The sequence below is a fragment of the Rhododendron vialii genome, chromosome 8a, assembly GCF_030253575.1.
Source record: "Rhododendron vialii isolate Sample 1 chromosome 8a, ASM3025357v1".
In the NCBI taxonomy this organism is placed as follows: Eukaryota; Viridiplantae; Streptophyta; class Magnoliopsida; order Ericales; family Ericaceae; genus Rhododendron; species Rhododendron vialii.
The window spans coordinates 25183725-25196730 of NC_080564.1; the positions used below are offsets into that span (position 1 = coordinate 25183725).

At 35.2% G+C, this 13006-nt stretch overlaps 1 protein-coding gene across 1 annotated transcript; it reads right to left on the reverse strand.

Moving 5' to 3' along the window:
* Positions 1-1368: 1368 nt before the first annotated feature.
* LOC131336294 (probable arabinosyltransferase ARAD1) lies at positions 1369-4903 on the reverse strand. Its single transcript, XM_058372079.1, has 3 exons — positions 4780-4903; positions 3209-4559; positions 1369-2121 (listed from the first exon to the last, which is right to left on the reverse strand). The coding sequence occupies exons 2-3, from the start codon at positions 4190-4192 to the stop codon at positions 1600-1602; spliced, it is 1506 nt and encodes a 501-aa protein (XP_058228062.1). The 5' UTR covers positions 4193-4559; positions 4780-4903; the 3' UTR covers positions 1369-1599.
* Positions 4904-13006: the final 8103 nt, after the last annotated feature.

The following is a 13006-nucleotide window of genomic DNA, read 5'->3' on the forward strand; positions in this document are numbered from 1 at the left end:
TTTATTCAAACCTGTCAGTGTCTTCTAAAACAGCCTTGCATTGCTTCTAATGCAGGCTCATGATTGAGGTGAATCTATAAGTTGCTTTATGCTTTATGTTGTTCAAATCCAATGAAAAGATAAATCATACCCTTATATTACTCTATCCACTAGAATCATAAGAAATAAAAGGAACAGTCTCACGGATCAACTACTCATTCTCTCATTATTCCCTTCAACAAGAGAGACCTCCATCTCCATACTATCCCCCTGTGTTTTAAGGGTTGAAAAAAAAATGAGTTTTCCTACCTGTAGAATACTCTTATTACTTGTTTGTATTGGGTTTCTGTCAATACAACCAGAGAGGGTTTCTGGCCTGAGAATCTTAGATCTTACCCTCAGAAAGTCACGTATTCTGAAGGCTGTTGGTTTGGTGGAGGTACAGACACCACCACCAAGCCTAGCACCTGTGCCTTCACTTGCATTCGATCCAAATCAATCGTGTCAAAGAAGAGTTAGAAGAGGATCAGATCCCATCCACAACAGATGTTGATAAAAGCTGAAGCAGTTTTTCCTGCCACAGAGACACGAGGCATAGATCCTTGGCAAAGGAAGACAGATGAAGAGAGAGAGAAGAAAGTGAGGGTGGTCAGCAATTTGGTCTTCTTTTTCAAGTCTCTCAGGGTGGGTTAGTTGGTTTTCTATAGTACCCTTTTTTCTCAGTTGAAGCTTTTGTTTCAATGGAATTGAACAGGGAGAAAGCTTACACCTATGAGCTAGCATTGGCATTGTCTCTAGACGTTAGATCCTAGTCAATAGCTGAATATACGGAGGAAGAGGCGGCAGCGGCCAGCTTCGTAGTTCATACAAAACATATAGTTCCATTTTGTTTCTTTTTCAATTTTTCACCCAAGGGAAATGATTACATGTGTGCTAATGAAAACTCTTCACCTTGCATTTTACAATGAAACATGAATTCTTTTAGCCTTTGCTGCTCCTAAAAACATTGGAAAGCCCCAACTTCTACTCTGGTTCCTTCGGATAAAGTCCCTCCCCATTCCTCCAACCCTCCCCAACCCATATTCAGGCACACTAAATACTAATACACATGCTCTTGCCTAGCTTGACTCAGATCCACTTCAATTGATCCTATCTTGCTTCACTCCTAGTTTTTTTCTTTTGTATTCTTGCTTTAGTGTGCTTTTGTATCCTTTCTTGCTTAATTGTGTTAAATATGGGGTTCATGCGTAAGCTCGGACAATTTATTCAAATTTGCTTTCTACTATTTTATGCCCAAGGCATTACCTTCAATGCTTATTAGTTCGGTAATAATGGGAGAAAATGAACAAGAGCGTATTTGGATTCTTTAGAGATCGAGAAAAAACTCCCTTGGGAAATTCACAGAGATTGATATTGAATCAGCAAGAGGATTACAAAGCTACAGGAGACGTGGAAACAAAAAGTTGATAAGACACTTATTTTTGAAAATACTAAGCTTACTTCTTTTGAACAACTCAAAAAAGACAATAAATTTATCCCTATATCCATATAGACAATGAAAAGACAAGGTCACCATATATCCATATAGACAATAGATTTATCACTCCGCAAAACTCATAATTACGTGATCTTAACAAGAGGCTGATATCTGCGGTACCTGTTCTTCCTGTGGTCTTTCAACTGTATTGATGATATCTTACGTGAAACTGCCTCCCAAATCATATTCACTGCATCACCGGGTTGAGATGGATACTGATACTCAAAGTGCCGTGTAATATGCTTTAATCTCTCCCACATTCTGGTCCAGTTCTCACGGTTAATTCCCCGTAGAAGATTCAGTAGGAACCCTTTCTTGACAGCATCTGATGCACGTACAAATATGCAGAACTCTGAGTAGTCCAAGACATCCTCAAATGGTAGCTCGATAGCATCACTAATTATTACAGGAACACAATGGCTAGCAATGGCGTCAAAGAGGCGATTTGAGGAAGGGGTGTCCCCAGCAATATTTAAGCAGAATTTGGATGAGCCCATCCCTTGTCCTGCCTGATTGATTCCGTTTACTTGAACGCTTCCAAATGAGAAGTGGACATCTTTTTCATCTTTAAGGAGGTAGTATAGTTCTTGACGAACTGCTCCACCCTGAGGATTATAATGATGGGTAGAAAGCTAATACATCATCAAACAGACCAAAAATTAAGGATTCTCGCATAAAGCACTATCTATTGGAAAAATAAAATGAAACAAAAAATTGAGGAGGAAAGGGGAAGGCACTGGAACAGCTTCTTTGATAGAAAAATCCAAGAGTGACAACCAAACTGGAGCATATGAATTCTACAATATTACTTCTTTTTTCGAGATATTTGAAATTGACTTGCCATGTTTCTCATTTACTCTGAGTACATGATCCTTGAATGGATGATTTTCAAACTTCAACAATGCAAGAAATAAATTGGAATATTTTACCTATTTAAGCCATTTGAATGCTGCTTAGCAGATTATTCCATACCCAGCCAAACACGTAATAGGTCCTCAAAAGATACTTTTAAACAAGAACATGGCCCACAACGAGTTGTTATAGGTTTTTCTTGTACGTGATTATTGAGTGGGTTGGGGGTGCGGGTGTAAAGTGACCTTGAAAGTTGAAACCTCCATGTTATAGGGAGGTTAAGGTTGGTGCCTTGCACTTTTTGTAAGGAGAAACATAGCCTGGCACAGAGGTCCATAGGTTTGGTTTGCTTTACGTCGTCTCCATAAGATTGAAACAATCAGATTAACTGTTTGTAAAAGCAGAAAACAGACCAAGCAGTTCCTCTAGTTGGAATGCTCAAGACACGTTCAAAGTGTCAAGCACTTTAGAGACGCTCTTTACCCAAAGCTTCTTCTTAAGCTACTCTGCACTCATTTTGGATTACAAATCCAACATGTTCTGTTCCAGTCATCGCATGTGCTGCCTAGCAGAGGCTTCCCACCATTCCGCTTTACCAGGGAAATAATCTTAGCATCTTAGTCCTAAGAACTAAGACTATAGCATCTTAAAATTAATTCACTCTAAACATTGAATCATAGTGTTATCAGAATACCAATAAGCCATATGCACAAAGCAAAACAGATAACCAGTACAGAACTATACTGATGATATGAAAGTAGCACACAGTAGTCAACATCATGTCATTGGAAAATAGTCCAGCAATTCATAGGACATGCAGAAAGCGGAGATGCTACTTACAGCTTTCCTATAAATAGCTCCTTGGAAATACACCAACACAGAGCGCCCTTCAAACGGGGCAGATTCCTCAGCAGCAATGGTCTTCACAAGATGCTTGTAAGGAGCGATTACATCCTTTTGAATGTTCGCTATTTCCACTGGGTACCTCCCAAAGTCTGCAAGAACAAACATGGCAGACCCTAGCTTCCTCCTTGCAACCAACATGCTATTAGGATGGTGTGCTACAATTAGATGATTCTTCCCACCCAATCGCTTCCATTCATCCCTACCCTTTAGAAACTCCACCAATTTATCCTGCAGCATTCTGTTGACACTAACTTTCTCCTTTCCGTTAAGCTTAGAATGCTTATTGTAACTCAGAGATGCGAAGAATGGCACAAAAATTATATCCGCTTGGCTTGAATTATGCACTCTGATAACAGTGCACGGTCTGACCAGATTCTGAGTGTTTGATGATAGTAGATCAAGGGTGAGCCAGTACTCCATGCTATGCTGTAAGTTTAAACCACCCGGGTATCGAGGGATTTGACTAGAGTTGACGACATCTGGCCATATTTGATTTCCAGTTCCTTTCCAACCCAGTAACCCAAAGTGAAATTCAGGAGGCAATTCATACATATAAACCCGAAGGGGAGCATGATTTGGGTCATAGGTTATCTTGCCTTCCTCATTTACTAAGGCACCCAATTTGTTGGAGGGAGTGGACGTTTGATGGTCTACCGCTTCGGTTTTCAAGGGATGGTTACTATATACTGGTGAAGCCACGGAAGAGGGGAGAGAAGGTTGAATTGTTTCACTTGTAAACTTAGTTTTGAAGGAAACTGAGGTGTTATTAACAATAATAAGATTCAAAACTGAGCCGGGTGTGAAAGATATGTCAACAAATTGAAGAAGGAACAGAGACGGTAGGATTACGAAAAACATTGAAATGGCTATTAGGCGGAAAAGGAGCCGGATCGAGTGCAGCCGGCTCTTTTCTGACATCGCAGATAGTAAAAGAGGCTATCAAAACTATTCAATTTTGGGAAGATTTGGCAAAACAGCCAGAGATGTGATTACTCTGAAACAGGAAAAATAATGAAGTTCTTTGGCATCAGGAACCAAGGGTAAAGATTCTTGGGTTTTTTCTGGCATAAATACAGCGATGGATCACTGAAATAAAACGGATTTCAACTCCTAATTACCAAAACATCGACAAGTTCATTTGCAGAAAATTCATAAAACCAGATTCTCAGTAAACGAAAAAAAGAAGTCACTATTCTGCCTTTAAACCCTAAAAAGGGTTTAAATCCAAAGTTGTTTTCTTTCTTATTACTACTTTAATACACGCTCAACGAATACCATCATCAACCTGCATCAGAAACAAATAAAAGAACACAAAAATAAACAACCTTTAGCTCATAAACATCATGTTCTGGATTATTGATCCATTAAGGTCTACAAAGTGAAAGAAGAAGAAACAAGAATATAGGATATCATGAAAAAAAACACAACCACAAAAATCAGCAACTGGGCTTTTCAAGATTTTTGATTTTCCGAAACGGGTCGATGAGGTTTTGCAAGAAGAATACCTGTTTCAGCGTGGGTCCTGAGAATGCATTGTTTAGAATCTATACTTTCTCCAAGACTGGTGAGCTTTTTTGGAGGTGGGTCGCTGATCTAAACCATTATGCTTTTTGCTCAGCTTTTCCTCAATAAATATGACTTTTTAATTCTATCTGTGCACACACACCTTTCTCGTACAGATCGCGCATAGATTCGTGTGTGGGGTCCAATACGGATTCCACACAGACAATCCTAATCGTTCATTAAATGTAAAATACTTTTTCAAGGTCTCCCGCCAAAAATCAGCTTAATCTAATACTTATAGGTGTTCGACTCAATCATCTAACTTTTCATTATCCTGAAATCCAAATGAAAAGTTAGATGATTAAATTGAGCATCGTATTGGATTGAGTTGATTTTTTGTGTGGGTACTTGAAAAAATGTTTTACATTTAATGAACGGCTTGGATCATTTGCATGGGACCCGTAATGGGCTCTGCAATAAATCTGTGCACAAAATCTGTGCATTTTTTAAAAATATTTTATATTTAATAAACGACTTGAATCATTTATATGAACCTGTAGTGGGCTCCACAATAAATCTATGCATTTTTGTTGTGTGCAACATTACTGTTAAAACTATGGGTACACCATTGGAGTAGACCAAATATACATTGGGCTATATGTAGGATCCACTTTGGAGTTTCATAAAATAATCGGAACTATTCAATTTGGTTGAAATAATTTTAGAAAGATTTGTGAAAAAAATCAGCTCATTCAGATATAGGTAAATGTGTGATCAATTTTTCGTTCAATTCCTTGACAGGAAATCGAACAAAGAATTGATTAAGCCTTAACGACACGACATCTGACTGAGTTGATTGTATGTAAGAATCCTTACAAAACATATTTTACGTAAATTGAGCGATTCCGATCATTTTTGTGAAACCAAAAAAGGAGTCCTACACAACCCGGTGTACATCAATGGTGTACCCGTAGTCAAAGTTTATTAATGCATGTTTTCTTTATATAAACTGGACTTCATATAAACTCCAGTAAATAATGGAGTAAATAAACTCCGAACTGGACTTTGTATAAACTCCAATGGCAAGAGCAGATGGAAATAAGCTCCTCCAGGGGAAAATTTATTAGTGGCTCCCCAAGACTGAATAATTACTGGAACCGGGGTCCAGTAGAGAGGCCCCCTCTAGTGACCTCGTGGTGAGGCATCCGATCGTTTATTTTCGTAATCAATAATTAAATTCGCTGTAGCAATTTTTTCAATCAAAGTTTACTCCCACCTATAACAGTCAATAAACATATCTAAATCATTGATTGCAGAAATAAACGGTTGGATGCCTCACCACACGATTACTACAGGAGGCCTTACCACAGGGGTACCACAGACCCCCTTTCCTTAATTACTTCCTCTAGAATCCTTGAAAAGAATCGGACCGTTCTGTTGTACTTTTTCGGGCCCATTTTAAGAATAAAATTCTTCATTTTTAAGAGCTCATTGAAATTGTTCTCAACATCATAAATCATGTTCATCCCGAATGAAATAAAAATTAGAACACAGCATCATAACCCAGTTTTAACATAAATGTGTTTCAAAAATATATCGACCAATGTCCGCTAAACTCAAATTTTTGGTTAAAAAAATTCCAATGAGCTCTATAAAAAATGCATAAATTCTTTTATCATTAGTGGATCCAAGAAGAACGTACTAAAAGCCAAACAAGATCCTTCGGTAGCCAGGAGAGATTATTCAGTGTCCCTATATATGGGGCACCGCCACAGAATAATTTTTCGATTTCAGGTCTCAGAAAAGGAACCCAGACTAATACCACATTTTCGTCATGCTAGGCCCATTTGTTCGGTCAATCACCAAAGGCGGGAGAACCACTATGGAGAACAACTCCCGCCTCAATTCTTTTGCATAGACGGGAGCCGGCCACAGTAGGGATAGGCATCGTGTCGGAAATTTCTACCCCTAGACCGCATTATGGTATTTCACAAAAAAAAATGATACTAAAAAAGAGGATATTTACAGAAAATGGGTGTATATAATTGGACACCTGTTTTGCGTGTTAAAACAGACTTATATCACGAAAATCTAACCTCTTTTTTTTGGACAAGGAAAATCTAACCTCTCACCCAATCGTTTACCAGGAAAAAAATACTAATAAAAAAATTCTCTCACTCAATCTCGCCAATTTAATGGAGGAGTACTCCTTTTTCTTTTTCTTTTTTGAAGAGTTATTTAATGAAAATACTTCGTGGGCCACAGCAAGACATTGACCCCAAAAAAAAAAAAAAAATTTTTTTTTTTGCCGTTCAAAAAAATAAAATAAAATTCCCCAAGTGGCACCAAGTCATAGCTGTACGTAGAAAACAAAATTAATGAACTCATATTGGTATACACGTTTAATATTATTTATATTATTAAATTAATTTTTTTGAAATAATTGTAAAGTCTTCTACAATTAGTAATGATATATGTTGTTTTCAGAATTAGTTGCGCAATGCAAGCTAACCTAAGTGATTGAGGGTGTGTGTTGAACTAACTTAAAATAAGTACTTGTTTTTTGAATTAAAAATTATGCATTGGGAAATAATGTTCTGTTTTGTAAAACAAAAAATAAGTATTTTTAAAATAAGAACCTTAACGAAATGGGGCCTGAGTTCTTATTCCAATTCCATCTAGAAGTTAGGCAACCAAGATACAATGATGTTTAGGAACATATATACAATAGAAGTCATGAACAAAAAGCACGATTCAATCAAAGAAAACAATTTCTCCTAACATTTTTTGAAGCAATGTATGGTTAACTTTTCTCCTTAGATTTTTGTTTTGGTATTTTTTTTGGTTTGATTTACTTTTCATAATTTGTTTTGTAACTTTTCCTCATCATTTTTTAGATTAATTGTGGATCGATCTTGGCGAAAGGAACAAGATTACAAGAAATATATAAAAATGTGAATCAAAAAATTTAAAAGGTTCAGATAGGACAACGTTAAGGACAAAAATACAAGTTTTTTTTTTCCTTTAGTGTACCCTTTTTTTTTTTTTTTTCGGTTGCAATTTGTTACTTTTTAGACTCCTCTTATTGAGATGAATGATTAATCCAAAAACCATTATATTTTCTTTATTGATATTTAAATTGCTCAGTTTAAGTATTTGAAAGAAAGATAAATGCAAAAGGTCAAAATATTAAGTTTTATGTGCTCAGTCAAATTTATTTATTTATTTTGTATCTATTTGAATTATTCAAATCAAGATCAATGCCAAAAGTACAACATGAAACATTACGCCACAAGGAGAAATAAACACATCGGCTCTTCCTTAAAATCAGCATAACAATAGGATAAAGTTTAAATAATTAAGATGGCTCATTTTGATGAGAAGAAACAATAAAAATAAGAATGTTTTTGGATCGAAGGCCATGTTTGTTGTTAATTTGTTTGTTTGCTATACAAACCCCTAGTAGAGTTTCAAAAGTTCACTTAAATTAGTAGGATTAAAGATATGATAAGATTGCAAAATAGACTTTTGTGCGGTTTAAATACAAATTTTAAACATCAACAATGCTAAAAGAATGATTGATTTTCTTGCAGGTAATGTAAAAAACCATTTAGCCTGCAGTGTTAATGTTGACGAATAACTCATAGAAAATTGACGCAAAATTAACAAAGGCAAAAAGAATTTAGGTATAAAGAAAAAATTATCCTTTTAAATTATGAAGTCAAAACACCCCAAATACGACACATTAACAAACTTCTATCTATACGTACAAACTCAAGGTTTTCAAAATGCATAAATGAAGATCAAGGGCTATTTATTTATTCAAGCCGACTAGGGTACCGACTACCGATTTATGGCCGACAGCTATGGTAAGGCAGTAACGGGGCACCGATGGGCGTGGGGGGCCACTCCAAAATCCCAAGGTGTTCAATAAGTTCAATATAATTTTTAATTAGAATTATTCTGAAAAAAGTCAGCCAATCGGATAATCGTAAATACTTGAATTAAAAATTAGACAATTGAATCAAATACTATCTGATTGAGATGATTTCCTCTGGGGTCACTCGAAAAGTTACATAAAAATTAAATCACGGCTCGGATCATTAAATAAGACCCTAAACTAAGCCTCACGGCCCTCACATATATACCATCGGTGCTATGGGGTCGGTACCATAGTATTTATGTTCACTTGATGAATTCAAAGCATTAGTTCACTTGTCCATTTGTTCATGTCAACATTCATAGTAAAGGGATGTTTCTGCGGTTCCAAAAATAAAAATAAAAAAAATAAATAATAGAAGAGGAACTAGAAGGAAAACTTTCATACTAGCGGTAAATAGATAAGCGTGTTTTCACTAGTCAACAAATTATCCACAACTTTTTAGTTTTGTGTTGTTATTATTATTTTTTTTGCATTTGTTAGTTTTGTACCAACTTTTTATATAATATGAGTTCCTCTCGTCAAGAGAAATCTGAAAAGTAAAAAATTATAACTTCTACGAAAGTATTTTTAAAAATATTCAAGAAAAAGTTATATATATATATATATATATATATATAATCATTTTCAAATGAGTAAGGTCCTTATTTTAAATAAAATAAGGACCTCTCCATTTTTCTCATTTTCCGTTCGAATTTCGATGATCTGAGCCGTTCAATGTGTTTAGAACGTGATTTTAAGAGTACCCGCGAGAAATCAGCAAAACAAATGACCGGGAAGGGCTTCATCCGAGCAGTTTTTATTTGAACCGTTTGATAAAAAACAAACAAAAACTGCTCGGATGAAGCCTTTTCGGTCATTTTTTTTGCTGATTTCTCGCGTGTACCCTTAAAATCACGTTCTGAACACATTGAGCGGCTTGAATCATCGAAATTCGAACGAGAAAGGAAGGTCCTTATTTTATTAAGTTAAGGTAGTCCTTAGGAGAAGAGAAAAGGTCCTTATTTTATGTGTGTGTGTGTATATATATACATACATATACCTACATAATAAGGGAGAACGGTTTTTGAATCTTATATCCTACATAAATCCTAAATTAATTTGCCCTACAAATCCTATAGCTCTCTCTCTCTCAAACAGAGGTAATTGTACAATTACCACTAATCAGATCTTACGTTCAAAGTTGAGATCTCTCTCTCTCTCCTCTTCTTCTATGTTCCCTTTTTAGCTCTCCGCTCCCAAAGCCGACACCTCTCTTTAGCCCTGTGATTTTTTTCGAGAATGAATACTCTCTCTTGATTAGTTTTGGTCACAAATCTAAGGGTAGATCAATTACTCCCCTTCTCCTCTCTCTCTACTAGGGGTGAGCATGGATCGGATTGGTCTGGTTTTATAGTAATCCAATAACCAAACCACTACTTACGGATTATGAATTTAGAGAACCAAACCAATCCATAAAATTCATAAAACCAAACCATTCAAAGGCGGTTTGGTTTCGGTTTTAAACCACGGTTCGTTTAAAATTGAGATATCATTACTATAAACTATTTTAAGTACTTAAAATTGCATAGATAACTTAAACTAAAAGTTATATTGAAATTAATATATTAAAATCATCAAAACTCACTAACATCAATCAACTAAATAAGAATAGAATACATTAGAAAGTAAGTTACCGAGATAAAAGAGTAGGAAATCACTTTACTAAGCCCAAACCATGTATGTTTAGCGTAATGAAATTGTAGAAATAGGAAGTTTAGGAAATTAATATTGAAAGTGAAAGAAAAGAATAGGGTGGTGGAATAGAGTATTAGATAAGGAAATTAAGTTTATTAAGTATATCTAAACAAATTATATACTATATGTGTGTGTGTGTCTATCACACGGTTCGGATTGGTTTGGAACCAGAACCATTAACGTAAATTCATAAACCAAACAATTTAACACGGTTTTTATTTTTTTTAAACCAAGACCTAACCACATCATTAAAAAACCAAACCAAATTATTCGGTTTGGATTGGTTTGGACTGAATTCACGGTTTCATGGTTATTTTGCTCACCCCTACTCTCTACACACACTCCCAATCGCAGCTAATTTGAAACCAGGTTGACTCCATTTTTTTTTCTCAATTTAAATGGCTATTTCGATTGCAAAACTCCCACCATTGTCCAATCTATCATGAGATTGTTTAACTTTGGGTCAAGGTTTAATTTTACAATTTTGTTTTGATTTCAGATTTATTTATATTGTAATCCTCTGTGATTCTCTCTCTCTCTCCCCCCCAAAAAAAAAAAAAAAAAAGAGACCAACCTGCCACATTCTCTGTGCTATTTTTAAATTTTGAACGTTATAAGGAGAAAAATCAAATTAAAGGTTTTCATTTAACGGTTATTTATAACGTCCTCTCATATGGGGGTGGGACATACATATACATGGAATGCACCCCATATGAGATAGAGTTAAAAACAACCGTTGTATCTAAAAAAATTCGAAAAAAGTGTTTTTTTTTAATCCAAAAACAACCGGTGCTTGATACTTCATTTAAATTGTGTTTAGAAAATATTGCGTTGTGCCTTCAGGCACGGACATACACTAGTGTGTGTGTGTGTGTGTGTATATATATATATATATATATATATATATATATATAAGATGGGTAGATATCTATCTATCTATCTAGTCCCCTTCTCCTTTAATTGGAATTGGAAGGTGGGAGTAGAACAAGAGCATCAATTAATTTTCATAATTAATACTAGTAATTAATCCCTGAAGATTACGCTCGAAAGCCTCCTGTAATTAACCAATCTCGACAACGATATGGTATCATGATCAGAGTGAATGGATCAAAGTCGAGGCGACGATTTCTGTCTCTATTAATGTCAAGTGAAAATGAGATTTTCTTTTTGGTGCAAATTAAAGATGGAAGTGCATGGTACCGAAACCACATCACCATTATCTGCCAAGTTATGAAACCACACTATTATTTGTAGGAGACCCTAGTGACGGATCTAGAAATTTGGTACGGATGGATCACTTCTCAATCATAATCTTAATAAAAACAACGGACAATTTAAGAAAAAATAAATGAAATAATACTTTATTATATGTACTTGTGTTGTAGATATAGGAAGGGTTGTTGGTATTGTGGTATTACTATGATAAAAGCTCTTGATGGGCTTCAACTATCGTTAGCTACGTGTTCTAGGATAATTTTTTCATCCGTTTGAACATCAACAATAAAAAGAAAGATTGGAGAAAACTCATAGGCAACCAACGGCACAAAAGGTAACGTCCTTGACGTTTGCACAAGTCGCAAGGCTTGCTATGAGTTGGGTATTTTTATATATATTACTTATTTCTTTGGTTCAAAAAACACTATTTCAATAATTTTAGTTGAGTCACGTGATCTGCCTGTTCCTTACTTAGATTCGCTCTTGAGAGACCCCATGCCACCTCACTTACGTCAGGACCGAAACCAAGGCCCCTCCACATGTGGATGGTGCATGTTAATTAGGAGTATGGTACCGAAACCACATGACCATTATCAGCTCCTCTTTGGTAAGAATTACTCTCCACTAAGAATCGAATATCAGATATAATCACAGTCTAACAATCAAGATTAATGAAATTTTTTAGTCGTTCAAAAAAGAAAAAAACATTTGAATTATCTTAGAAATTTAATTCAAATGCTATGTTCTAAAATCTTTATTATGGGGTACCTGAAGGTTTTTTTTTATATTTTATTTTATAGTTTGTACTGTAATTGTGACCTCTTGAATTTTATTATGTATTATGGTCAAAACTAGATAATGGTATCTTAGCAAAAACAGTGTATCTACCAAAATAAATCAAGAGATAATCCTATCTCAGACAATAAATTGTATAAACACAAAAAATAGAAAAAGATACAGTATCTTATGAATTGTATGTTCACAACAAAAATATATTATGTGTTTGAGATACTGTTATCTCTTTCTTCACATAGACTGCTTTGCCCACAAAGAACAAGAGATAAGAATATCTCATGTATATGGTATCTCAACTGGTATATGGTATGTATTGTCTCATGTAAATAGAAAGAGATAACAGTATCTCAGACAATACAGTTCGCAAATAAATTGAGAGATAACTCTATCTCAATAGAAACATTATATCTAATTCATTGTTTCCTTTTACTCTCAAAGGTCAAACAGCCACAATTGGAGCTGACAGAACATGATAGAAGGTTGTTTGCTGAACTAGTTTTGCATGAACCAAAAATAAGAAGGTGAAAGCCAACAAGAACAAG